Raw genomic sequence first — 26,203 nt, 5'->3', positions numbered from 1 at the left:
ACCACCTGCTCTGGGCTCCTCCTCGTCCTGCTCCTCGTCCTGCTCCTCCTCCTGGGGGATCTGTATCTTGGCCGGCGGCTTCACTGTCTTCACCTTGATCTGCTGCTGCCCTGAAAGTGCCCCAGATGGCCCTATTACTCTCCACCTGGCCTGCCCATCGGCCTCCTGGACAGGCTACATTGACGCAGGGGAGGAGAATGTGCCCCACATGCCCTGGACCGGCTGGGGCGGACGGGTCTCTGCACAGGCCTGCCACCTCGAGCGCCCTCACCCAGTTTCTGGAAAAAGTCCTGTTTCTGCTGGAAGCTCTTGGGCCTCCGGGGCTTGTCTCGGGGCTCCTGGGAGTTCTCCTGTGGGTGGGAAGGGGGAGTGAAGGAGCAGCCTGGCCAGCCAAGGCGCCACTCTCCCAGCACCTGCACCCCCACCCCATCTCTGGGGCCAGGGCCCCGGGCATCTTCTCCTCATCTTCCTGCTCCCGTGGGGTCTCCCGGCCACTCAGTCCTGGAGCCCGCTGTCTCTACCCCAGGCCATGCCACCTGCCTGGCCTCAGCTCTTCACCCTCAGACGAGCACCCACCGATTCCAGCTCCTGCTCCGGCTCCTCCCGTGGAACCAGGGGCTTCTTGGGCTTGGGGGTGACGGCTGGGGGTGAGGTCGGGGCAGCAGCTCCACGGGTCTGGGCCTCTGCCTGGCGCTGATGCTGATGCGTCTGCTGCTCCAGCGACAGGGTCATGGCCTGGGTGGTCATCTGCTGGGCCTGAAGAGGGAGGGGGCAGTGGGCCCGGTGAGAGCTGGTCTGGCTCTGCCCCGCGGACCTGTCCCCACGAGGCAATCTGCGGGCCCTGCCCACCCTCACCAGGATCAGCGCCTGCTGGTTGATGAAGTTCTGCTGCTGGGCCGCCAGCTGCCTCGGGTCCACACCGGGAAGCAGGGGCTGCGGCTGCGGCTGCTGCGGCACCACCATGGCTGCAAGTGGCATACAAGTGCCAAGCTTGCTCACGGCCCTCCGCCCACCGTCCCCTCCGGGACCCTGGTCGGACCTCCCTTCCTCCGGCTCCTACCCGAGAAGGGACCCGGGATTCCACCTTACCTGGCATGGCAGGGACTGCGCCCACCGCCGGCATCATGGGCATGGCTGCAGGCATCATGGCCGGCTGGTATCCGGGCATCTGCATCATCCCTGGGTAAACTGAGGGCACAGGGCCTTCCCAGGTCGATTCCTATCTAGGCCCAACGACCACCTCCCTCCAGCCCCAGACAACAAGAAGAGCAGGGGCCACGGGTGCTTCCTGCGGGGTCCCAGGCCATGCTTGCCTGGGGAGACCCCGGATAGGTGCCCAGCCCTGCACTCACCCATGGGGTAGCTGCCTTGTTGCATGGGCCCAATGGCGCCCCCTCCCTTCATGCGGCTGCTCAGAGCCCAGCCTTGCTCCAGATCCTGAAGGGACAAAGGCCATAGGCTGTGGGGTCAGAACTGGAGCCCTGGGAGAGATGGGAGAGGCAGCGGAGTGGGGCAGGGGCGGGTGGGGGTCGGGTGTGTGTGCAGAACACTCACGCTGTGGCCTGGGGAGAGGACCGGCTCGAAGAGGTGGTCCAGGAAGCCGTCCAGACTCCCTGAGACCTGAGACTCGGCTGTGGGGCCAGAGGCGGGTTAGTGTCACTCTAGGGTATGGGGCTTCCTGCACCCCCATTCCCATCACGTGCCAACCTTACCGTGTCCATTCTTGCCTTACCTGTGTGGCTCCTGCTGGACAGTGTCGGGGGCGGACCCGGAGGTGGATCTGGGGGCAGTGAGGGGGCCTGGATGCCAGGGGCGGGGGGGATATCTTCAGGTCTGCAGGAGACAGAGGGCCCAGCTAAGGGGGTGCCTCGGATGGGGGTGGTGCCCCAGCTGAGGCAAAGGATAGAAGCCGCTGTGGGGGGTCATCCCCGTGTCGTGGGAGAAGGTTAGGTTGGAGGGGGGCTGGCCCTGTAGCAGGTCCTATGAACCCCAGGGTGTGATGGGGTAGCTACGGGGGGTCACCTATGACAGATCTGAGACAGGAACAGGCTGGGGACAGGGGCGCTGGGCGGCACCTACAAGCCACGGGGGGCAATGGGGTAGCTGTGAGGACTGACGGGGTCCCCCAGGTCCTCAGTCTGGCCGATGAGGTCCAGCACGAAGTCACAGCCCGCCAAATCCTGCCAGGAATCCCTGGAGTGCAGTGACACGGACCAGCCACGGGGGGGCACCTCCAGGCCTCTGGGAAGGACAGAGGCAGTGGTCAGCCAGGAAGACGACCCCCCGGGGAAGGGGCAAGGACCTGAGTGCGGGCCAAGCGGAGGTGGCTGGCGGAACCTGGGTTAGGAACTGGGTTTCCTCAGACGGCTCTCCTTCATTTGCACCTCACAGCCTTCTACCTCTACATCGGCTCTGACATGCTCGTTTATTTATGGAGCCCACTTACCCCTCCATGTCCCCACCCCCGCCCAGCCTCACTCCTCGGGGGAGCAGGCTCTGGCCCTGGGTTTGCAGGAGGCCCCTGGCGGGACACAGGAGGATGGGACAGTGGTCAGCGTTGGCCACACTCCCCACCCCGGGCCCCAGTACCTGCTCTGCAGAATAGACCCAGCGAACTGCTCCCCCGTGGTCCAGGACTCCACCTCGGCTGAGTAGCACTCCTCTGCAGGGACAAGGGGTGGGGGGCCCGCGTGAGCGGCAGCAGGTCCTCCCTGACAGGAAGGGGCTGCTGTCCCCACGGGGCTTCCAGGAGCAGGACAGAAGGGAGATCAGGGTCACAGGAGGTGCCACTGGAGAGCGGAAGGTGAGCATCACCATTGAACGTAAAGACGTCCAGTGCCATGCGGCCCCGCCGCCGTCCGGCTGTCCACTCGAGCTGGGTGGGCGGGTGAGCGCGTGCCATCCCGGGGGCCAGCCGCGTCTGCTCCAGGGCCCCCAGGAGCTTGTGCTGGCACAGTGCTGCCATGCCTGTGGGGGCCTGGTCGGACACAAACCTGTGGGGACAGCACGCGGCTGCCGTGGGGGTGGGCAGCCCACCGACCCCGGTCACTGGGCCCCCGCGTGGCAGGCCCCTTACTTGAGCAGCGGCTTCTGCAGGGTGGGCATTGGGGGAAAGGCGCTGAGCAGCATGGCCATGAGGGCCCAGCCGCGCTGGCTCTGCTGCTCGTCCGGGTTGCGCCAGATCTGGGCCACGAGCTGGCTGAAGATCTCGTCCCGCAGCCCTGGTCGCCGCTGCCCCTGTCGCACCAGGTATTCGCCCATGGTCTGCTCCTGCCAGGAGGGCAGGGACCCGTCCCCCAGGAGCCGCAGCAGCTGTAGACACAGAGCGGGGACGAGTGCAGGATGCGCAGACCTCCCTTGTGCTCAGCCAGCACCTAGGAGCCAGGGCCCGGCTCACCCCGTCCCCTCCCCGATGTGCCACTCACCACCTTGTTGATATCCAGGGCATGCTGAGGGTTCTCCCCGACCAGCTGGGTCAGGGGCTTGGTCAGTGGCTGCCCAGGGTGGGGCAGGGATGGCTCCTGCAAGCAAGGAGGGTGACAGTGCCTGAGCAGGTGCTGGTCTGTGCTGACCTGCTGGAGACAGCCCCCGGCAGAGCCCGCAGGAGCGAGCGCCCTCAGGGCGGAGGGGGCCCGGCAGGAAGGCAGGAAAACCACCTGCAACGTGCATCTTAATTGTTCTTTCTGGCTAGAAAATTGACACCCGTGCATGCAGGAAACTCAGAAAACATGGAAAAGGATAAAGAATAAAAAAACACCATTAATATTTCACTGCCCGTCGTGACCACAGCTGACATTTTAGTCTCTCTAGTCTTACTTTCTATGCATAGATAACACACATCACCCTCCCACACCTGTTATCACTGTCAACAAGATTGGGATCATACTCCAAGTGCAGTTTCGAATCCTGTTTCGCATCCAACACTGCAGCCCAGACGTTTGCCTCGTCATTACACACGCTTTAACCAGAGGACCTCAACGGGAGCGGCGGGGGGAGGCCACAGGGGTAACAAAGGTGAGGCATCGTGGGTCTAAGTGACACTAGAGGGCTAGGCGTTTAGGTTCAACGGATGGTCTCCTAGAAGTGCAGCCACACCCATCACTCCCGTGACAGGAGAGGTTGGGTGTGTTGCAGGGGAGAAGGAAGAAGAGACACAGCCCCTGCCTGGCAGGGCTAACATCAGGGGAGCCGTGGGGGTCAGCCGGGAAGAGCCGAGGGCTGGGAACCCACCTGAAAGCTAATGGATATGAAGCTGGAGAATGGAAACTGGTCAATGTCGGGGGGGAGGGTCAGCTTGGGCCGGACAGGCACTTCCGGGGGCATCGACTCCGTGATGCTATCAGCCAAAACATGTTGACGGCCTGGGGACAGCACGGGAAATACCAGGTCAGGCACCGGGCTGTGGCACCGCCTCCCCCACTCACCATCAGCCCCCAGCCCCCGGGGCAGAGGGAGCTCAGGGGAGCCAAACGCATCACAGGGAGGGACCGTGGGGTCAGAGCCACCACACTGCAGACAGACCGGGTGGGGAGAGGGGTCACGGCAAGAGTGACACTAATCAAAACTCACCTTCTGCCGCCTTCAGCATGACGGCCAGCTCAGCCGGGATCTCCAAGCGTCCCAGCTCCTGGCACAGAGGAGCAATTGACAAGGTGCTAAGGGAGGGGCTACGGGGACCCAGCGTCCCTCCTCACCCCCAGGACTATAAACATCTCCAAAGACCGAGGGTTCTGATCCTGGACACAAATAAGACCCCAGGAGCCCAAGGAGGGAAAATAGGGCAGCCCAGGGCTCTTCTTAGGGGGTGCGTAGGATGCCCCTGAGAGCTAGGAGCCACGGTGGCTCAGCTGGGACCCCACACTCTCCCTTGAGCCACGCCAGGTTCAGTGGGTTCATAACCCAGCGGACGCCCTCAAGCTTCCAGTCCACCTACCATGCTTGGCGCTTTCTCGGAGGTCCTCCTGCTGTGCCAACCACGCCAACGCCCAAGCTGCTCGGGGAGACGCAGGAGATGCTGGGGTCCCAGGGAGGAGTCTCCTCAAACCTCCCAGCAGCTCCTCCCCGCCTCGGCAGTTCAGCTGCCCCCGCCAGCCCCCAGCAGAGAAACAAGCACAGACCCTAAGGGGCCGGCCACCTGCCACCGGCCCTCCAGGGCCCTCACCAGCCTTAGTGCTGTGGGCGTCGCTGCCCGTCTGCCAGGGCACTGAGGAGAGGGCAGGAAGAAATGATCCCAGGGGACAAAGTCCATCCAGGGAGGGGCCCCAGGGGAGCAGTATGTGGACACTGACCTTTGAGCTTTTTTATGGCCCTCACATTGGAATCATCAGGCAAAAGAGGGGAGCTGGCAGGCCCTAAGGAAGGCCTGGAGGGGATAGGAAGGCACCCCAGACGGACAGGGGAGAGTCAGACTCTGGAGGACGGGCAGGGATAAAGGAAGCGACCTCCAGGAGGCACTGGCCTACAGCAGGCAGCGGGGAATGGGAAGAGCCGGACCAGCAAGGCGGCCTAACTTCTACCGCGAGCTGCCCCACCCAAAAGCTGCACCTGCAGTCTCTGCCACCTCCAGAGCAGGGGACGGGCCACCAGCAGGATGGTGTTCAGCTGTCCCAGAGCCGCCCGCCGCCGGAGGTACCGCTTCCTAGAGGCCGGTGGGGGTGGGGGAGGAGGGCGTGGTGAGGAGTCCAACCTTAGTCCAGTACCTGAATCCCCCAGCCAAGACACGAACGTAAACACTGACCCCGGGCCAGCGGCCCCCCACCCCAGGTGCTTAACAGAAGCAGCAGGGAAGGGACAGGACACTTTGAAAGGACAGGTGCATTGAGCAGGTGTTCAGCGAAGGAGATTAAGGTCTTAGCAGAGCCGACCACTGGGCTCACTTCCCTCCTGTTTAGTCCTCGCGGTCATGAGGAAGTTACTTTCCCTCTCTGTTTTATCCCTACCATCTACAAAATGAGGATTCGTGTAATACCTGCCCCACCACACGATTAACTGAATCAACCGACATGTTGAGAAGAGTCTGACATATTTTTAATTTTTTTTTTAAGTTTATTTATTTTTGAGACAGAGAGAGACAGAGCATGAACAGGGGAGGGTCAGAGAGAGAGGGAGACACAGAATCGGAAGCAGGCTCCAGGCTCTGAGTCATCAGCCCAGAGCCCGACGCGGGGCTCGAACCCACAGACCGCGAGATTGTGACCTGAGCCGAAGTCGGACGCTTAACCGACTGAGCCACCCAGGCGCCCCTGACATATTTTTATTTAAGAACTTCTAAAAATGAAAAAAAAAAATACCATCACTGGAAATCCAATAAGACATCGCAGAAGAGATTGTGTCTTTGAGAATTTTCCAGATATAAGACCAGACTCCTCACTAAAGGAGTCACAAGCAGGATTAACATTAAAAAGTAAAAAAATGTGGGGTGCCTGGGTGGCTCGGTCGGTTAAGCGTCTGACATCGGCTCAGGTTATGATCTCGCGGTTTGTTGAGTTCGAGCCCTGCATTGGGCTCTGTGCCGACAGCTCAGAGCCTGGAGCCTGCTTCGGATTCTGTGCCTCTCTCTCTCTCTGCCCCTCCCCTGCTTATGCTCTGTCTTTCTCTGTCTCAAGAATAAATAAAACATTTAAAAAAATCTTTGTAAATAAAAAAAATGTACAGTTTTGAGGTGCCAGGCTGGTTCAGTCTGGTAGAGCGTCTTGGGGTCATGAGTTTAAGCCCCATGTTGGGGGTAGAGTTTACTTAAAAAAAAAAAAATAGGAGGCACCTGGCTGGCTCAGTCAGTGGAGGGTGTGACTCTTGATCTCAGAGTTGTGAGTTCGAGCCCCATGTTGGGTGTGGAGATTACTTAAAAATAAAATCTTAAGACATAAATAAAATAAATGTATAGTTTTGGGGCCTCAAAGAACACTATCAAGAGAGTGAAAAGGCAACCCACAGACCAGGCAGGGGAATGTTTGCAAATCACAGATTTGATAAGGGTTTAATATCCAGGATTTATAAAGAACTCCTACAACTCAGCAAGACAAACTGTACAATCAAAAGGCAGACAGAAGACTTGACTAGACATCTCTCCAAGAAGATACACAACTGGCCGAAAAGCGAGATGTTCAACCTCGTTCGTCATTAGGGCAATGCAAATCAAAACCACAATGAGGTACCGTTTCACGCCCAGTAGGATGGCTCTAATTTAAAAAGTGGAAAATAGGGACGCGTGGGTGGCTCAGTCAGCTTAGTGTCCGACTTCGGCTCAGGTCATGACCTCGTGGTTCATGGGTTTGAACCCCGCACTGGGCTCTGTGCTGACAGCTCAGAGCCTGGAGCCTGCTTCGGATTCTGTCTCCGTCTCCTCTGCCCCTCCCCTGCTCGTGCTCTCTTTCTCTCTCAAAAATAAATAAATAAACTTTATAAATAAATAGTGCGAAATAAACATCAGCAAAGCTGTAGAGAAACCGTAACCCTGGCTCATGCTGGTGGAACAGGAAACGGGGCAGCCACCGTGGAAAACAGCTCCTCAAAACACGAAACAGAGAATTACCACGTGATCCGGCAATTCCACTCCTTTCAATTCCCAAAGAATTGAAAGCAGAGACCTGAACAGATACTCGCACGCTCACGTTCCGAACAGCCTTCCTCACAGTTGCCAAAAAGTGGAAACAGTCCAAGTGACCACTGACGGATGAGCGGATACACAAGGTGTGGTCTGTGCACATGACAGAACATTATTCGTCCATAAAAAAGAAACGAAGTTTTGTGGCTCAGTCGGTTAAGCAGCTGACTTGACTCTTGATTTCAGCTCAGGTCGTGTTCTCACTGTTGGTGGGTTCAAGGTCCACACTGGGCTCCACACTGACAAGCGGGGAGCATGCTTGGGATCCCCTCTCTCTCCCTCCCTCTCTGCCCCTCCCCTGCTCACACACTCTCTCTCTCAAAATAAACAAATTAATTTAAAAGAAAAAAAAACGAAATGAGGGGTGCCTGGGTGGCTTAGTCGGTTGAGTGTCCAACTTCAGCTCAGGTCATGATCTCACAGTCTGTGAGTTCAAGCCCCTCATCAGGCTCTGTGCTGACTGCTCAGAGCCTGGAGCCTGCTTCAGATTCTACGTCTCCCTCTCTCTCTGCCCCTTTCCTGCTCATGCTCTCTCTCTCAAAAATAAAAACTTCTTTAAAGATTTAAAAAACATGAAGTTCTGATACCGGCTACGACATGGATGAACCTTGCAAACATTATAGTTAGAGCAGTGAGCCAGGTGTAAAAGGAAATACTGTATGAGTCAATTTCCACGTAATATCTAGAACAGGCAAGTTGGTAGAGACAGAAAGTAGACTGGAGGTTACTAGGGACTGGGGGAAAGGCAAGTGGGGAATAATTGCGTAAGAGATGCAAAGTTTCTGTCGGTGATGAAAACATTTTTGGAAACGGATAGCGCTGATGGGTGCCCCGCCTCGGAAGGCTTCCCTGGTGTCCACGACACTGCCCTTACTTTGTCTCAGCACTTTCACACCACCTTTGGGGTGCCTGGTGGCTGGTTTGCCCTCTGCACCTGATTCCCCAGTGAGCCCGGTAGGCACTATCTCTGCCTTGATCCTTGTGTCCCCGTGCCTGGCTGGGGTGGGTGGTGATGGAGGAGGTCAACCAACAGCTGTTGGGTGAAGAGCAAAGACACGCTGTGAAAGTGAATGAGAGTTAATTATGTGAGAAGGGGGAGGGAGTGTTATAGGATCAAGAAACCCAAAGAGCCTGGAGTATAAAACTCTGACCTAGAGGCTGGAGAGGCAGGCAGGGCCTCACACAGCCTGATTCGTGCTTTTATTTTATTTAAAAAATTTTTAATATTTATTTATTTTTGAGAGAGAGGCAGAGACAGAGACAAAGTGCGAGCAGGGGAGGGGCAGAGAGAGACAGAGGAAGACACAGAATCTGAAGCAGTCTCCAGGCTCCGAGCCGGCAGCACAGAGCCCGACGTGGGGCTCGAACCCATGAACAGTGAGATCATGACCTGAGCTGAAGTCGGACGCTTAACCGACTGAGTCCCCCAGGCGCCCCCCGATTCATGCTTTTATTTTTTTTTTAATTTTTTTAACGTTTATTTATTTTTGAGACAGAGAGAAACACAGCATGAACGGGGGAGGGGCAGAGAGAGAGGGAGACACAGAATCGGAAACAGGCTCCAGGCTCCGAGCCATCAGCCCAGAGCCCGACGCGGGGCTTGAACTCACAGACCACGAGATCGTGACCTGGCTGAAGTCGGACGCTTAACCGACTGCGCCACCCAGGCGCCCCCTGATTCATGCTTTTAAAAGAGCATTTTTGCAGCGGAGTGAAGAACAGACTAAAAAACACTCAAGGAGTCAAGACTGCAGTTTTGGGTGGCCTTAGCAGGTAGTGGGCTTCTTGTGAGTAGGGGCATTCAAGCAGAGGTTGCAGGGGTATGGGCGGGGACCGCACTGGGGCAGATAGACTTGCCGTGAGGCCCTACCCCTCCCACACCCTGCCCCACCAACTGAGAAGCCCCCCTGCCCCCTGCTCATCCCACCCCTGCAGACCTGGCCTGGAGCCCTCGCACGCGCGCCTGCATCCGCGGCAGGAGGAGGAGGCGGAGGCGCTGGCGAGAGATGCATGCGCGCAGGCTGCGGTGCAGGGCGAGCAGGGCCTGGGAGCGTCGCCGGGCCCAGTGCCACTCCAGCTGCCGCCAGCCGGACTCCCGCAGCAGGACCTGGGGGCAAAGGGGAGGGCTCGGGCAGCCAGGGCCCACCCTGCTCTTCTCCTGAGGCCTCAGCCTCCTCCCTTCCAGCAGGACAACCCATTCTTGTGGGGAGCCCAGGACACCTGCCACCCAGGCCCACTCCAAATCCCAAGTTTGTCCCCGAACACTCCTCTCCCTTTCCAGCCATGCCTGCCTCTCTGCACACGTGCACCCACCTGGGTGGCTCCCAGGTGGCAGAGGGGCGACTCAGCCCCCAGCACCTGGCTCAGGATGGCGCCACACCTCTCCCGGTCTGAGGACTCTCCCTGCCCCTCTGTCCCCAGGGCCCGGAACCTGCCCCTCAGATGGAGAGCTGAGGTCAGAACAAGCACAGCGAGGACCTCCCTCCCCCCTTGTTCCACCATCCCCCTCCCCCCCCCCAGAGTGTACTTAGTCCCTAAGTCATTCAACAGCGATTGGGAAACAACCTACTCTGTGCCAGGCACCCAGCAGGGTTTTGCTGTATGGAGGAGGGACAGATGGAGGCTTGGTGGTGGTGGTGGTGGTGGGGTGGGTAATGAACAGGGAAGGAGAGAGGGATGGAGGGAGAGAAGGAAAAAGAACAGCTCAAGGAAGAAGATAGAAGCCAGGCCTAAGGTCCCTAAGAAAGTGGGTCCATCTCCGCCCCAAAGGAACCCCGGGTCTGCCAGCCGTCCCTGTGGGTCCGGGCCCGGAGGTCCCCGGGCCCTTGGCCGCCCCCATCCTGGGGCCCTACCTGGCCAAGAAAGCCTGGAAGGGCACACGCACAGGAAAGTTGGCACTGCGGGTACACACTGCCTCCAGGATGCCTGCCTGGAGCAGCTGCTCTGCCACGTGTTCTACATCAAAGAGACCCGGAAGCTGTGGCCGTGGGAAAGAGCCAATGAAAGCTGGGGCTTAAAGCTGCAGGGGCCACTGAGAAAGGCGGGGCAGGTGGATGGGAAGGCTCCAGGGCCATGCATGGGGTGGAGGGGAGCTCACCTTTCCCGGGTTGGGGTTGAGGCACTGGATGAAATAGACATGGCTCCTGATGGGAGGAAAGGGGGTCATTTGGGCATAGACCAGCCCCCCTCCATTCAACTCCCTGGGGTCTCCTATGGGGGGGGCACTGTTCTCACCTGCCCAACTGGGCTAGGAGGTCCTCCAGAGAATGCTGGAAGCGAGACGCCAGCGTGGGTTTGCCTCGCCCATCCCCGGACCGGGACTCTGCTTCCTGGAACAGGCTGCCCACCAGCTGCAGGGCAAGAGGAGGCTGAGCTGGCTTGCCCCCCAGGCCTCTCCATAGCCCTGCCCGTGCCCCGTCCCCGCGGAGCTGGGGTGGGCCTGCGCCCCTTGCGGGACTGGAGTGGGCCTGAGCCCTGTCTTTGCAGAACTGGGGGCAGGGAGCAGTCTGTAGCATCCAGACCCTGGAGAGCTCAGCCCATGGTCCAAAGTGCCAGGGGCTGCCCCTTGGGCAAGAGTGTCCGGGGCAGAGTGGGGGCCACAGTGTGGAGGGGTGGGGGCCCAGAGAAGGCTGGCAGGGACACCTGGAGCTGGCTCTGAGCAAGCATTTCCACCACGGCAGGGTCAAGATGATCCCGGTTTCTGTCCACAAACTTGTGAACCTGTAAGAGACAATGTGGGGAGCAGAGGGGAAGCCAAGGAGGGAGGCTGGGGTGGAGGCTGGGGTCTTGGTGACGTAACCCAGCCTCTCCCCACTGAGCTAAAGGGCCTCCTTTGTCTCTTCAACTAGAGCCTCTGGGAAAACTGGAAATCCCCAGGCAAATGAATGGACCTGGGCTTTTATCTCACACCAGATATAGAAATTAACCCAAAATGAATGGATGGATCAAAGACTTAAATTTAAGAGGAGCCTGGGTGGCTCAGTCGGTTAAGCGCCGGACTCTTGATTTCAGCTCAGGTCATGATCTCACGGTTTGTGAGTTCGAGCCCCACGTCTGGCTCTGTGCTGACAGCGTGGATCGTGCTTGGGATTCTCTCTCTCCTTTTCTCTCTGCCCCTTCCCCTGCTTGCTCTCTCTCAAAATAAATAAATAAAATTAAAAAAAAAAACAAGATCTAAATGTAAGACCTAGAACTCCTAGAACTCTAAAATTCTTAGAAGAAGACACAGGGAGAAGCTTCCTGACATTGGACTTGGCAATGATTTGCTCAATAGGACACCAAAAGCACAGGCAAGAAAAAAAAAATAGATGCACTGGATTTCATCAAAATTAAAAACTTTTGTGGGGCACCTGGCTGGCTCAGTCGGTGGAGCATATGACTCTTAATCTCGGGGTTGTGAGCTCGAGCCCCATGTTGGGTTTAGAGACGACTAAATAAGTTAATTAATTAATTTAAAAACTAAAACTTTCGTGCATCAAAAGACATTTTTGTTTTATTTATTCTTATTTGAGAGACAGAGTGCATACATGCATGTGCAAGGCAGGGAGAAGAGGCAGAGGTGGAAAGAGAGAGACTCTTACGCAGGCTCCACGATCAGTGCACCTCTGATGCAGGCCTTGATCTCAAGACCCTGGGATCATGATCTGAGTGGAAATCAAGAGTCAGATGCTCAATGGACTAAGACAGCCAGGTGCCCCTCAAAAGATAACAGAACAAAAAGACAACCCACAGAGTAGGGGAAAATATCATGTATCAGATAAGGAATTAATATGCGGATTATATAAAGAACTCCTACACCCAACAACAACAACAACGGCTCAATTCGAAAATGGGCAAAGGACTTGAATAGATACTTCTCCAGATGAGACACACCACTGGCCAAGAAGCACATGAAAAGATTCTCATCATGAGCCATTAGGGAAACATGAATCAAAACCACAGTGAGGCACCATTTCACACCCACTAGGAGGACTATCATTTTAAAAAATGGAAAATAAGGGGGCACCAGGTGACTCAGTTGGTTAAGCATCTGACTCTTGATTTCAGCTCAGGTCATGATCTCATAGTTTGTGAATTCGAGTCCTGCGTCCGGCTCTGTGATGACAGTGTGGAGCCCGCTTGGGATTCTCTCTCTCTCTCTCTCTCTCTCTCTCTCTCTCTCTCTCTCTGCCCCTCCCCAGCTCAAGCTCACGCTCTCTTTCAAAACAAATAAATAAACTTAAAAAAAAAAAATTTAAAAACGGAACATAACAAGTGCTGGCAAGGACACAAACTGAAGCTCTTACGCGCTGCTCATGGGAATATGAAATGGTGCAGCCATTGAGGAAGACAGTTTGGCGGCTCCTTGAAAAAAAGTAAACCTAGAACTACTTTTGAGCCAGGTCTTCCACTCCTAGGTACATACTCCAAGAGAATTGGAAGCAGAGACTCGAATAGAGACTCGCACAGCCGTGCGTTATTCACAGAAGCCAAAAAAGCCGAAACTCAAGTATCCATCAACTGATGAACAGATACATGAAATGTGGTCCATCCATACAACGGATTATTATTCAGCCATGGAAGGGAAGGAAATCAGACACGTGCTACAATATAGATGAACCTTGGGAAAATATCATACTTAGTGCAAGAAGTCAGACACAAAAGCACTGTGTGTGTGTGTGTGTGTGTGTGCACGCGCATGCACACACACACTAAGATCTCACTTATCTGGAACAATTCTGTCCCATTGATGGCTCTGTTCCTTATCAATACCATACTCTTTCAATGACTATGTTTTAATATCTGATAGAGCAAATTCCTCCCTAACCTTCTGTTTTTCATTATTTTATTGGCTATTCTCATGCAATGCTTTTTCAGGTAACACTTCAGAATAATTTTGTCAAAATTTGTTCCTCCTCCTCCCATAAGAACCCGACTGGGGTATTGTCTGGAATTGTATTGCTTTTCTAGATTAACTGAGAAAGGAGGAACGGTATTAGGGTTCCCCACCAGCAATGTGGTTTGACCCTCTTTTTTCAGATTTTCTTTTGTGAGTTTCAATATAGTTTGTGGTTTTTCTCTATTCAATCTCCCTGTGTTTCTTTTTTTTTTTCCCAGACATGATTGGCTTTTTGGGGGGTGGCGGGGAGAGGTATAATTGACATAAGTCCCTTGGGTTTGTGTAACTCTTGGATAGTTTGTGTTTTCTTCTACAACCAAAGCATGTCACTTCCTCCAGGAAGCCTTCCCTGACTTGCCCTACTTCAAACAAGTCACATGGTCCTACCTTTTATATACCAGGCCCCTACCCAGCCTCCGTGAAACTCAGAAGGGGGAAAGGAGGGTGCCTTTGGTGGGCACCTAGCAGCTGCCTGACCATTTCCACATTATTGCATTCAATCCTCACAACAATGTTATAGGACAGATTCCCACTCCCATTTCACAGTTGAGAGAATGAAGGCTCAGAAGGAGAAGCAGAGGGACGCCTGGGCGGCTCAGTCTGTTAAGTGTCTCACTTCAGCTCAGGTCCTGAAATCACAGTTCATGGGTTCAGGCCCTGCGTTGGACTTGGTGCTGACCGCTCAGAGCCTGGAGCCTCCTTCGGATTCTGTGTCTCCCTCCCTCTCTGCCCCTCCCCTGCTTGTGCTCTCTCAAAAATAAACAAACATTACAAAAAAAAAAGGAGGAACAGACAGCCTGAGGTTATCAGAGCCAGGTCCCACACGCCTGCTCTGCCCTTCCTGGTCTTAAGGTTCCCAAGGCCTCCACTGCCTCTACCCCATCGTGCTCAGCCTGAGGTAAGTAAGTCACGCTGAGAACTGTGTAGCATTGGGGCGCCTGGGTGACTCAGTCAGTTGACTGTTGGACTTCTGGTTTGGGCTCAGGTAACGATCTCGCGGTTCCTGAGTTCCGTGAGTTCAAGCCCTGCATCGGGCTTGGGATTCTCTTTCCCTTTCTCTCTGCCCCTCCCTGTCTAAATAAATAAATGAATAAATAAACTTCAAAAAATATTTTTTAAAAAAAGAAAACACTGCGTAGCGCCAAGGGCACAGGTAGAAACCTAACAGTCAAGCCCTCGAAGGGGCCTCCCCTCACCTGCTCCTATTACCTGTCTGGTGACTCAGTTCTGGGGAGCAGACACCACTGATTCACACGGGAGTCTGTCTCTGATTTACCCTGATACCTGGTAGGTGACGGTCCCAGCGTAATGCCTCACGGTGAAGATAGGAAGGGGCAGCTGGGGCTTGGCATAGCAGGGGTGACTGCCATGGTGATAGTGGCACTTCTGGAGGAAGGTGTGGTCTGTGGCCTGATAAGAGAGATGAGCTTTCCTCAGGCCTTTGCACGTGACGTCACCCTGCCTGGACTGTGCATCCCTTCCGGGTCCATCAGTATTTGTGGAATGGCTGTACCCCAGCCCTGAGGCTTGCCCTCTACTAGCTGGAGGCCTGAGGGACCCCTACAGGCCCCACATAGGCCCTGTGCAGTCGCCACCACCCTGCCCCTTCTGCAGCAAGGACTTGAAGAACCCCAGAGAGGTCAGGTATCTTGCTCAAGGTCACCCAGAGACAGGATTTGAACCTAGTTTGCCCACTGCCTTCCCAAGCTCTGCTGAGAGGCTATAGGCAGGGTTTCTGGACCCCATCACTTTTTTGCTCCTCTGGGAGACCCTGATGGCCTTGGCCTGGCCACTAGGGCCCCCACCTCGTCCTTACCACTGGGGGCTCACCTGGGACAGCCACGTCTGGGCATCCAGGATACTCAGGAGGCTGTGGGGCTGGTCTACGAAGAGGTCCAGGCAGGTCTCCCTCACAGGCTGGGGAACGGGCACCCAGGGCAGCAACTCTCGCTGACAGGCCTCCTGGGAACAGCCAGCACTGGGCCAGTCACAGGGCATGCCCACATTCACGGGGGAGCTCATCGGAGCCAGAGCAGGGGGGGCTCTCCCGTTGTACAGATGAGTAAAAGGAGGCCCAGGAAGGCTGAGATGGCCCACAGCAGGGGGTGCTTAGGGGCAGGGCTCTCAGTTCAGCGCCCTCGGTTTCCCAAGGATGGCCTCTGCTCTGGGAACGCCTGGGTGCCCCCTTCCACCGCCAGGCCCAGCTCCTCTTACCTCCTCCTGGGCCAGCAGCGTCTGCCTGGTGAAGAGCTGCAGGCGCTCGCTGGCAAGGTTATTGCACAGCTGTTCCAGGCCATTCACCCGCAGGGCCTAGGGGCATGTGGGCAGTGAGGTGGGCACCCACACGAGGTGGGGGCATGGGGCAGGTGCCGTGAGGGGCGGTGCTGCACGTGGGCCTGGTGTCCTTCATTCTCCTCCCAGAACTCAGGGAGGAGTGGTGCCCGGAGGCTGATGCTGCAACCTCCAGGGTCAAGTCCAAAGGCCTAGGCACAGAGAGTGCCCACGCCTCAGTCCACACCCTTCCCTCTGCCTCAGCACAACTGTGAGCCTCCAGGCCTCTGGTCACAGCCATCCTGTGGCCTGGAAGGTGCCTTTTCCTATGGCCCAGTAGCTCGCTGGCTCTCAGAATCCCACATCCTCATAAACAGGGCCCCAGGCTGCTGCCTCCCGAAACCTTCCAGCATTCCTCCCATAAGGATTACAGGCTCCTTCCTCTGTGCCCCCCAGCACTTCACTCATAAGCCCGGAAGAGCCCCCGCTCCACGCAGCTTTGTACGGAGAGCCCTGCCACGCTCTAACACACACACACAAGAACCCACACTTGCCACAAGCATCCCCTGCTCAGAGAGGGCATGGTCCCCCAGGGCACGCTGGAGACGAGAGAGCAGGGAGCAGTGAACAGTGCCCGACCAGGGAAAGAGGCCACCTCCTCTTGCCCAAGCCCCCTCCTCCCTGATTATGAAAACTCAGGGCCATTCAGGGCACTGTCCCTTCTCCTGCTCCTCTTGGTGCACAGGAGGTGAGACCCATCCTAGGGCCTGTGCCTTCCCGGCTGCCTTAGAGGCTCCTGTGAGACTCAGCAAGGCCGAGCAGGACAGAACTCTCCAGAAGCGATATCAGGGCTGGACCGAGCAGGGCAGAAAGGCCACACCCATGGATTGTGTCCTGTCTCGTGGCGAGGCAGGCAAGAGCTCACGAGTGCCACCCTCAGGGAGAGCTGACCCCAGAAATGATCAGGATGAGGTGGGCACCCGGTCCTGGGCCCCACCCCAAGGGGTGACCTCAAAGCCATAGACGTCCACGACGGTGACGGTGTCCATGCTCTCTCCCTCCCCGGGTGGTGCCAGCTGCGCGTTGGTCCTCCCCAGAAGCCAAGTGAAAAGCCGTGAATACAGGGCTTTGGCCAGGGCGTCCCTGTGGGCGTGGTGAGTGAGCCAGTGCAGTAGCGAGCTGGGCCCGGCTATGGCTCTCTCCCACCCCTGGGGCCACCTGGCATCAATGGCGCTTTCCACCGGCAGAGATCTGCAGACCCAGCCATAGGCTGTCTCCTGGAGAGCAGGGGAGGTACGTAGATGCAGAACATCAGGTCTGAGGCTGACACGGGCCCACACCAAGCCTGCGGGTGGTGGGGGTTGGCCCTGCCTCCTGAGGAGCCCCGGGGCTCACCGTGACCTTCCTGGTGACAGCCCCCTCCAGGCGCTCTGGTGGCACCAGCAGCAGCCGGGCTGCCGTGTGGATCTCGGCCCAGCTGGACACAGCAGCCACCTCCTGGGACTCCCGCTGGACAGAGAAGGGAGGGAACAGGAACAGCTCTGCGGGGGAATGGCCACATCCCACAGGTAGCTCCGGGCAGGTAGGAGCCGACTCTGGAGCCTGGGACCCTGAGTGCGAGTCCTAATTTTACTTCCTCACTAGCTGGCTGGCTCTGGCAAGACTTTTCCTCTCCGAGCCTCCACTGTCTTATTGTTAAAGGGGAAACAACGACCCTAAGTTCCAGCGTTGTCGTGAGAACCGAATTAGAAAACAGATAGAGGGGCGCCTGGGTGGCTCAGTCAGTTAAGCGTCTGACTTCAGCTCAGGTCACGATCTCACGGTCCATGGGTTCGAGCCCCATGCGGGGCTCTGTGCTGACAGCTGGGAGCCTGGAGCCTGCTTTGGATTCTGTGTCTCCGTCGCTCTCTGCCCCTCCCCTGCTCATACTGTGTCTGTCCCTCTCTCTCTTTCTCTCTCTCTCTCAAAAATAAACATTCCCCTAAAACCAAGAGCACACTGTCTATTAATCAATAAATTATATTAAAATAAATAAGCATTTAAAAACAATAGAAAAAGAAAACAAATATATAAAATGATTTAGACGGAGCCAGGTACATAGGAGCTACTCAGTTAGTGCAGGTCTCCCTTTCCAGGGTGGCAGCTTGGTGGCACTGGCACTGGCATAGACGACCCAGGTCTCTGTTCTCGCATCTACACAACGAACCCGCCTGCTTCCCAGGGCAGCCGTGAGGCCTGGAGGGAGGCCCACAGGTATTCGGTATCATGACTGCCCTGACCGTGCAAACAAGCCGCGTCCAGACTGGCCTCTGGCCACAGCGGGAGCCCACCTCTGAAGAGGAGAAGCAGACGTTGCCCAGCTGCAGGATGGCGGCCAGCATGGCCCAGGCGGCGGTCAGCTCCTCAGGGCGCGTGACCAGCACCTGCAGGGCCTTCAGAAGCCCTTTGAAGTCCTGGGCATCATCCTTGCCCTGGAGCCTGCAGGCCTGGCCCTGGAGAGCACAGCAGGGGTGAGGGAGCAGGGGTGAGGGGGCAGGGCCTGACAGCCCATAGCTTCCCTCCACTCCGGCCACTCCTTAGACCCCTGCTCCCAGACCTTTCCCCAGGCAAGCCCCGCCCCCACCTGGTTCAGGTAGTAGTAGGTCTCCGGCCCCTGCAGGGAGAGCTGCTCCCGTGCCACAGGGTCCAGCCCCGCCAGCAACTCGTAGAAAACATGGAAGCTCCGCTCAGCCTGGGCCTTGGGGAGAAGGACTGGCTTAGGGGGAGCAGGGCTCTGGTCCTGTGCCTCAGGGGAGCAAGGACAAGTCCTGGGAAAGGCAGGGATGCAGGGTGGGGGGCAAGGGGGTTAGCAACCACACTCCCTGCATGGCCCCTCTCCCTCTCCTACTCTGGGAAGCTGGAGAGAGGCGAGCAGCAGCACGGGTCTTACCTGAAACACCACCCTCGAGGCCTCCAGCAGATAATGTGACACAGAAGCTCCCACGATGACCCCACTGTGGGCACGGGACAGTGGGCGGGGGGTGCCCAGGGTGCATGTGACCCAGGGGCCCTGCTCAGAATGGGACCCACTATGGGCTGGACCCAAGGGCAGCAGCCTCTGGTTCCCAGTAAAGGGAACTGATCGTGGGTGCCCCCCTGTGCCCACCAGGACCCCCTTAACTCACCGCTGCAGGCAGAGATGCAAGACCTGGCCGAAGCGACTGGCGTTTGCATTGAGGACTGTTTTGGCGTGGCCAAAGCTGCGAAGCATCAGCAGCACACCGTCCAGCTGCATGGGGGAGGGGCACTCAAGTATCCCCAGGAGTGGTAGCCGCGTCCATGATCAGGCATCCCAGCTGAGGATGCTTTGTGCCTAGGGGCTGTGCTCGTCCTTGGAGAGGGTCAGTCCCACCCCACCTCACCCTGCCCTCCAGGAGGCAATGCCTGGGGCTGCCTCCAAGGAGAAGCCAGAGGCCTGAAGACCGCCCACCTGGCCCAAAGGAGAAGGATGGTTCCTCTTGGACCCTGGGAAATGCCCAGCTGCCTCTCACCTGACATCTTCTGTCCCTTGTTTGCTCCTGCTCCAGGCTGCTTAGGAATTGCACAATCTTTTTGGCAGCTTCTGTCTTCCCTGAGCCACTGTGCCCACTGTGGGAGGGAGGGGCTGACAGGGTTTTCAGGAAGGGGCACATAGGACACCCCATGGAGCCCAGGAACTGGGGCATGCCCACCTGAAAGTGATTCCTACCCCCGGAAATGTGGAAAGGTAGACCCAGGGCATGGAGACCAAGGAGAAGGATGATGCCAAGAGGCCAGAGTCAAGGGGCACGTGCGGTGACTTCAGCCAGGAGCACAGCCCTTACAAAGTCCAGCGGTGCCACCCAGCAGGGCACCAGGCCAACAGCTTCAAATGCAGACCCCACGTCCCTGCCTCCCAGCCCTCAGAGTGGCCCGTAGGTTCAGCAGGGCCCCACCGCTCACCCGAGGAGAATGCATGTGCCCTGCCCAGTGCTCTGAGACAAGCGATAGGCTGACGCCACGATGGCGAAGATGTGTCTGAGGGAAGAGGGTGGGAGCAAATGAGGTTGCCAGAGATGGGCATTTGGGCCCTCCTACACGTAGGCAGGACATGCCCTCGGTCCCCAGGATCTCAATCAGTGGCACATGCTGGGGCTTAGCCGCCCAGGGGGTGAGCAGAGGGTTGATGGGGGCAAAGGCACGTACGGGGTGGTGTTAAGGGCCTTCTTGGGGTGGTAGCTGGCCAGGACCTCAGCTGAGAAGAGAGGCAGGGGCCGGCGGGGGTTCAGGGAGAGCAGAAAGGGTCCCCCAAATGTCTGGGGAAAAAAAACAGATGCTGTCGTCACAGCATGGAGGAAGCAGGGGCTACAAATGGAGTGGGGCTGCTGTGTTCCCCAGCCCAGCCCCCCAGCCCCCCCCCCCCCCCCCACTCTGCAGGTCCCCAGAGAGGGTTCAGCACCCAGCCCAGGGAGGAGAAGGAAGGAGAAGTTCTAGAAGTGCCAGAGAGCCCTCTGATCCCAGGGGACAGGCAATCCCAGCCCACCCACCCTCCCCAGGTGCCCCCGTACGTAGATTCGGCCCAGGTGAAACCTCTTCTTGAGGCATAGCAGCACAGAGCTGTTACACACTGGTCTGTGGGGACAGCAGGAGGGAGAGGCAGGGAATGGGGGGGGGGGGCAGAAGGAGGTCTTAGGTTAGCGCTGTCACCGGATGGAGAGATACTTTGGGCAAGTCGTGCATCCTCCCTGAGCCCCCGACCATAACACAGGGGTGTGGCCGCTCAGTGAGTTACCCGCTCCATGGGGGCTACAAGCAGGACCAGGCCGCTGACCCAGAGGGCAGCTTTGTGCCAGTTAGAGAAGAAAGTCCCAGGCGGGGGCACCTGATTTTCACCCCTCACCCGCCTCTTCCCGCGGGAAGACCTTTTGTGAGTTACAATACCGTCTCTGAGGATACAATTTATAAAAATGGAGGTAGGGGTGACATATGAGGAACTCTGACCCAGACAGGACAGGTTTGGAATTGCGCCTGCTCACCGCAGCCGAGCCAGGTCGTCCGTGTCTTCCAGGCCTTCCGCAAGGCTCCTGCCCTCCGCTCCCAGGGAGGGCGGTACCTCCAGGCCCGGCCCGAGGCTCAGCTCCAGGTCCCTCTCCAGCGCCTCCTCAGCCTCATCTTCTGGCACCCACCGCCCCCTCGGAGGCCCGCAGGGGCCCGGGCTTCTCTCCCACCGCAGGTGCGTCTCCAAGGTGAGTCGAGGCAGCAGCGCGTCGTCGGTGTCAAGTCCGGGGTCCTCGCGGGGTTCTGAGCTCTGAGTCCAGTGGACCGGAGCCTCGGCCTCCAAGGTTTCCGGCCCCGCTTCACTGCTGGAGCCGCTCTCGTCCAGTGGGGGCTCGTCGCGGGGAGCAGGGCCGAGGAGAGAGCCCCGGCGGGGCCCGGCCACACTTTCTCCACTCGCCCTGCGCCCCTCCCTGTCCCCCGAAGCCCCTTCACAAGGCCAAACGCGTCCCCCCCGGGCTGGGGCGTCCGCGGACGCTTCCTCTGAGCTCCGACTGCTCGACTCCCTCCCGGTCCTGTGCATCCTGGGGAACACGACCGCGAACTTGGGATCCGGAGTCCGGTCCTCATCCTCAGAAGGGCCCTCGGGAGCTGGGCTCTTCGAAGGCTGTGGGGAGCTCGAGCCGCCGCCAGGGGGAGGCCTGGGCCGCGCCCCCAGTCTCGCTACGCCCGCCAGGCGCAGCGCGAGACGGCGCCTGGGTCCCGGCCTGCGGCCCCGCCCCCCGGCCGCCCGCGACCCCGCCCCCCGGCCCTCGCCCTCCGGCCGCCGCAGCCGCAGCCAAAGCCACCGCAGCAGACCCAGGGCGCGCGCCACGCGCCGCAGCCGCTCTTTAAGGCCGGCGCGGCGGGGAGCCGAAGCGGCGGTCTGGGGAGCGGGGCCTGCCGGGGATTTCACGCGGAGCCTGCGGAGCGCCACGAGGGCGGCCAGCGGCGCTGGGTCCCGGCGCCCGTCTCCCCCTCCAGCCCCAGATTCGCTCTCACCTGCCGCCACTTGCACCTCCCCCACCGCCTTTCCGACCTGGAGGCGCCGAGTCCCGGAGGCCTCGGCTCTTCCCGGCTCGGCGCCCTGCGACTCAGCCTCCGGCCGCGCCTCGCTGTTTCTTGTGTCCCGGGCCAGCCTGGGGTCCCGAGAAGCCCTCGAGCTCCGGGAGACGCACTCTGGGCTGCCCTCGAGGGGCCTGGGGGCCTTGGGTTTTTTGCCCGGCCTAGTCTCTTCGGCTTCGGTGGCCTGGCTCGCCGTTCCTGGGGCTGTCCGTGGGCCCCCTCCAGGTCCGGCCCCCTCCAGACTCGATTCCGTGACTGTCCCGGAATCCTCCTTCTCTCCCTGGGGTCCCACCCCCGACGACCCTTCCCGGCTCCGGAGTTCAGCGCTGCCCCCGCCGTCGCTGCTGGGGCGTTCGCCGGGTTCCAGGTCTGGCTCCGACTCGGTTTGGGTGTCTCCCGGGACCGTGTCCTTTTGTTCCGGCTTGGGTCGCAGCTCTGGGGCCCCAGTGCTCTGGCTGTCGCTCTCCTGGGCCTCGCGGGCTTCGCTGTCCGGGCAAGAGCTGCCCCCGTCTCCACCCGACGTGTCCCCATGCGGGCTCCGAGTCTCCCGGCAGCCCTGCCGAGCCGAGGGTCCCCGCCCTTTTCCTCTCCTCCTGCGGCGGCAGAGCTCACTCGTTGTCCCTTCTCGGGAGAGACTCTCTTCCTCCAGGCGCCCGCCACGGTCCTCCCGGGGCTCCCGGCTCTCCTTAGATCCGCGTCCCCGACGCCGCGCACTGCCTAGTCTCCCCTGGGCCTCTGCTGGCGGCCCAGCCCCTGACCGTCTGCAGCCGCCCTTCTGCTCTGCGGTGGGCTTCCCGCGGCCAGCGTGGGTCCTGTGGCTTCCCGCAGTGACCGGTTCCAAGACCGGTCTGGTCCTTCGGGCCTTACGGCGACCCTGTCCGCTTTCCTGGCTGGGCGCGCAGTGGGCGCTGCCCGACGGGGACTCTTGTTCCCCTGCGACCGGTCTCCTGGGGCCCTCCTGGCGCTGGGACGCTTTGCCCTTGCTCCCACCCATGGCGGGCCCAGTGAAGAGGGGCTTCTCGGCGTCTCTGTCCTCGCCCTGAAGACCTTAGCCCGCAGTGCCCTCAGCTCTTGGCAGCGCCCACACCCGTTCTGCTCTGGCTCTACTGGCAGTCTACCCCCTGGGGGCTCCAGCCTTACTCAAGAGCATTAATTATGCAGTTGGCCGCGGGGTCCTGACCCCTTAGACCAACAAAGGAGTGGAGGCCGCCCAGGAAAGAGGAGACGCTTCAGCATCAAAGGCCGAGGACGGGGCAACTGTGCCACCTGGGAGGCACTGCCAGCCAGGCCAGCCTGGCACTGTGCCAAGCTGCAGGGACCCACGTGCTCTGCTCCCCTTTCACCGCTTGCCCCCCTTTCAATGAGCCTGTCTGGGCCATCATCCTGGGGACTCTAAGGGATACCCACTCTCCTTCCTTCGTCCCCTTGGCCTCAATAGTATCAGCAAAGAGCTAACACTTCAGGGCTTATTATATGCCAGCCACTGTTTTAAACACTTTACTATGGAGTCGTTTAATTCTTGGAAGCATGCTAAGAGGTGGGTGCCCTAAGGATTCCCGTTTTATGGCCGATGCGACTGAGGCACACAGCCAAGTGTCAGTGGTGGTCAGAGGTGGGACGCCAACCCGAGCAGTCTGGCTCCCAAGGCCTGCTGGAGAACAGGTGTGAGGGGCTACCATCAGCAGTAAACTTGACTTTCGTTGGCCCATTACAACGTATCTGATGTATCTCCAATCTCTTGCCTTCCTGGTGCCCTCCTCTCTGCCCTATTGATCCAGGCCGGGGCCTGTAGCTCACTCAGTTGCGTGGGTGTGGCCAGCTGTCTTCCCAGAGCCTCCCAGGGAGAGGGGACTCTCCCTCCAAGCCCAGCTTTCACCTCTGGCTCCCACTTTCCCCATTCTTTCCTTCACCTGCTTTGCTCCTCCAGTCTGTGTGAGTCCTCCTCTGCCCATGCTCCACTCTCCCTCCCTCCCTCGGGAACCGTCTCCTCCTCTCCTGGCCCCTACCACCAGCCACCGTAGCTTGGTAACTTTCACCTCCTTTGGTTGGGTGTTAAGGTGCCGAGCGATTTTACAGACTCTCATTTAATCCTTACCACCCTCTGAGGCAGGCCCTATGATTATGCCCTGTTTTATAGGTAAGTAAACTAGAGCACAAGAGTGAGGTCATCTGCCCAAGGTCACACAGTCGGTCACAGGTGAAGCCAGTGTTTGAGGACTGGGTCTGCCTGACTTCCAAGTCTAAGTGAACACTTAAGTCTCCCACCTGTCGATGTTGAAGACCCTCAGATCCAAGTCTGCAGACCATGTGCTCAGCTGCCTGTGGTACATCGGCAGGGCCCTTGGTGTCAGCAGTGACCTCTGCCACTCACCTTCTCCATCTGGCAGTGGCCCTGGTCAACCCAACCCCTCAGTATCTCCATTTAGCCACTATGGCCACCTTCCCCTGGACAGAAGCGGCAGAATCCTCCAACCTCCCTCCATGCCGGCTGAGCTTCCATTAATCCACTTTCTACACAGTGCCAAACTCCTCCACTTGTGCACACCTATCAATAAAAATTGTTGATCTCACACTCCCAATATTTTCCTAGAACCAAAACAGGCGAACCACCAACATGAGTTAATACTTTGTAGCCCAAAGTACTTAAGGCAATGCTCATCCTGAATGAGGGCAGAGGTAAATCCATTTTCAGAGTCTTGATACGTGTGTGTGTGTGTGTGTGTGTGTGTAGCTGTCCAGCTCTCCAGAAAGACTGAGGACCGAGTGCCAGTCCAGGATATACACAAGGCTTAATTTCTTTTATGATAAAAATAAAGATCCTGTGCATTCTAACATGTTCTCCCTGACCCTGACAGAGGGTCACCCCCATCACGAAACCCTGAACCTCGTGGACTCCCATGAACCTCACAACAGATTGTGAAGGGATACTCTTATCATCCCGTTCCCCCAGAAAAAACTGGGATGCAGAACAGGAAGGCAATGTGCCTGTCACATGAGTGGAACTTGCTGGGATTTAAACTACAGTGGTCTTTGGAAGAATGAACTTCATAATGGAACTTCTGTGCTCAAAGCCCTTCAGATGCTTCCAGAGTCTCAGGATCAAGTCCAGACTGTCTTGCAGGGTACGCAGCACTCCCCACTGTCTGTAGCTTTGTCTTTTTATCTACCCAGCATCCCTTCTCCACTGCTTCTGCGACCATGGTCTGTGTTCCTCTTCCCTTTGGGGCAACTATTCCCCCTTCCTTATGGCTTTTGGGACTTCTGTCTCAGTAAGTGCCACCCTCACCCCCACTTCTAAGGAGAACAGGAGAGCTGGAGTGGCCCAAGTTACACAACCCAGATTCTGGAGCTGCACATGCTTGGTGGGAGGGTGATGGGTAGGGTTCTCCCATGGCGTATCCATCCAGGGACCTGGGCCTGGACTCCTCCTCTGCCCTGTGCGGTAATCCATGTCCTTCCAACAGGCCACGTGGGCTCCTGTGGCACATAGCAGTGCCCTTACCCTCGCCAGGCTCTAGGAGGTCCCAGTCTGGCCCCGGCCACTTGGTGGTCTCATTTTTGGCACACTTCCTGCCAGCTACCCTCAACTCTTAACACAATCCCACAGCAGGCCGACCAGTTCAAGTGCTGCCTGCCCCTCTATCCTCCGTGTAGAACGGAGCACCCAGCCCATTCCTGGTCACGTCCCTGCCCCAGCTTAACGTCACCTTCCCAGGCACATCTCTCACAGGCCCCCGGCTTGCCTGCATCCTAAGATTTCCTGCCCTTGTTAGTATTGTGAGCCTCAGAGGGCAGGGACCACATTATCTTGGCCACCTCTGACCCCAAGCGCCTGGCATATAATAGGTACTCAACAAAGACAGGTGAATGAAGTAGAATCAAGTAGACTCAACCCCCTGGCTTATAAAGACCATAACAGTGGTCTGATCCAGCCCCTCATCTGGGGGTAAGAGCTTTCACTTCTGGGAACTGCCTCTGACCTCAGCAGCACCCCACAGTCCTTCCCCGAAGTCTGGAAGAAGCCACCAGGTCTGAGGTACTGTGAGTGTCTCCCCCTTCTGACAGCAAGCAAAGGCCGGTCAAAGGGGACTCCCTCAGCCCCCGACCCTGGGATGCAGCCACGTACCCTCAGGGTGGTTAACTCTGGCCGTTCGTTTCCAAAGACAGAAGACACAGTGTTCAGATACGAACAGACACAGTTTGCTCTGACTCAACAGCTTAAAAAACGAACTCTCCGGAGTACCAGCCTGGTCCAGCAACTGGACCCCAGGGGCAAAGGCAAGGGACCGGCTACCAATCATTTCTGTCTACGTAGAAAATTTCTGCACAATTAAAAAAGTCAGTCATTGGACCAG

The 26,203-nt window shown here is 58.0% G+C and overlaps 1 protein-coding gene across 1 annotated transcript in view; it reads right to left on the bottom strand.

Moving 5' to 3' along the window:
- The window catches only part of MYO15B (myosin XVB), a 32,890-nt gene extending 9,415 nt beyond the window's left edge, over positions 1 to 23,475 (bottom strand). Inside the window, exons 1-38 of the mRNA XM_043582651.1 lie at positions 20,786 to 23,475; positions 20,318 to 20,381; positions 19,956 to 20,065; positions 19,713 to 19,787; positions 19,283 to 19,379; positions 18,917 to 19,020; positions 18,682 to 18,745; positions 18,376 to 18,489; positions 18,083 to 18,244; positions 17,148 to 17,261; positions 16,971 to 17,029; positions 16,763 to 16,895; positions 15,696 to 15,791; positions 15,312 to 15,443; positions 14,766 to 14,891; positions 11,246 to 11,323; positions 10,838 to 10,953; positions 10,701 to 10,746; positions 10,456 to 10,580; positions 9,917 to 10,034; positions 9,541 to 9,710; positions 5,545 to 5,638; positions 4,934 to 4,990; positions 4,570 to 4,627; positions 4,231 to 4,361; positions 3,426 to 3,521; positions 3,077 to 3,312; positions 2,815 to 2,993; positions 2,590 to 2,662; positions 2,080 to 2,241; positions 1,733 to 1,833; positions 1,555 to 1,631; positions 1,353 to 1,437; positions 1,090 to 1,188; positions 856 to 965; positions 577 to 756; positions 272 to 350; positions 6 to 110 (exon numbers count right to left, since the gene is read on the bottom strand). Of these exons, the coding sequence (XP_043438586.1) occupies positions 6 to 110; positions 272 to 350; positions 577 to 756; positions 856 to 965; positions 1,090 to 1,188; positions 1,353 to 1,437; positions 1,555 to 1,631; positions 1,733 to 1,833; positions 2,080 to 2,241; positions 2,590 to 2,662; positions 2,815 to 2,993; positions 3,077 to 3,312; positions 3,426 to 3,521; positions 4,231 to 4,361; positions 4,570 to 4,627; positions 4,934 to 4,990; positions 5,545 to 5,638; positions 9,541 to 9,710; positions 9,917 to 10,034; positions 10,456 to 10,580; positions 10,701 to 10,746; positions 10,838 to 10,953; positions 11,246 to 11,323; positions 14,766 to 14,891; positions 15,312 to 15,443; positions 15,696 to 15,791; positions 16,763 to 16,895; positions 16,971 to 17,029; positions 17,148 to 17,261; positions 18,083 to 18,244; positions 18,376 to 18,489; positions 18,682 to 18,745; positions 18,917 to 19,020; positions 19,283 to 19,379; positions 19,713 to 19,787; positions 19,956 to 20,065; positions 20,318 to 20,381; positions 20,786 to 22,842 (6,082 nt within the window). The 5' untranslated portion in view covers positions 22,843 to 23,475. The remainder of the gene's footprint in view (positions 1 to 5; positions 111 to 271; positions 351 to 576; positions 757 to 855; positions 966 to 1,089; positions 1,189 to 1,352; positions 1,438 to 1,554; positions 1,632 to 1,732; positions 1,834 to 2,079; positions 2,242 to 2,589; positions 2,663 to 2,814; positions 2,994 to 3,076; positions 3,313 to 3,425; positions 3,522 to 4,230; positions 4,362 to 4,569; positions 4,628 to 4,933; positions 4,991 to 5,544; positions 5,639 to 9,540; positions 9,711 to 9,916; positions 10,035 to 10,455; positions 10,581 to 10,700; positions 10,747 to 10,837; positions 10,954 to 11,245; positions 11,324 to 14,765; positions 14,892 to 15,311; positions 15,444 to 15,695; positions 15,792 to 16,762; positions 16,896 to 16,970; positions 17,030 to 17,147; positions 17,262 to 18,082; positions 18,245 to 18,375; positions 18,490 to 18,681; positions 18,746 to 18,916; positions 19,021 to 19,282; positions 19,380 to 19,712; positions 19,788 to 19,955; positions 20,066 to 20,317; positions 20,382 to 20,785) is intronic.
- Between the last annotated feature and the right edge of the window lie 2,728 nt (positions 23,476 to 26,203).

The sequence above is a fragment of the Prionailurus bengalensis genome, chromosome E1, assembly GCF_016509475.1.
Source record: "Prionailurus bengalensis isolate Pbe53 chromosome E1, Fcat_Pben_1.1_paternal_pri, whole genome shotgun sequence".
In the NCBI taxonomy this organism is placed as follows: domain Eukaryota; kingdom Metazoa; phylum Chordata; class Mammalia; order Carnivora; family Felidae; genus Prionailurus; species Prionailurus bengalensis.
This window is presented reverse-complemented; position numbering and strand designations above follow the sequence as displayed.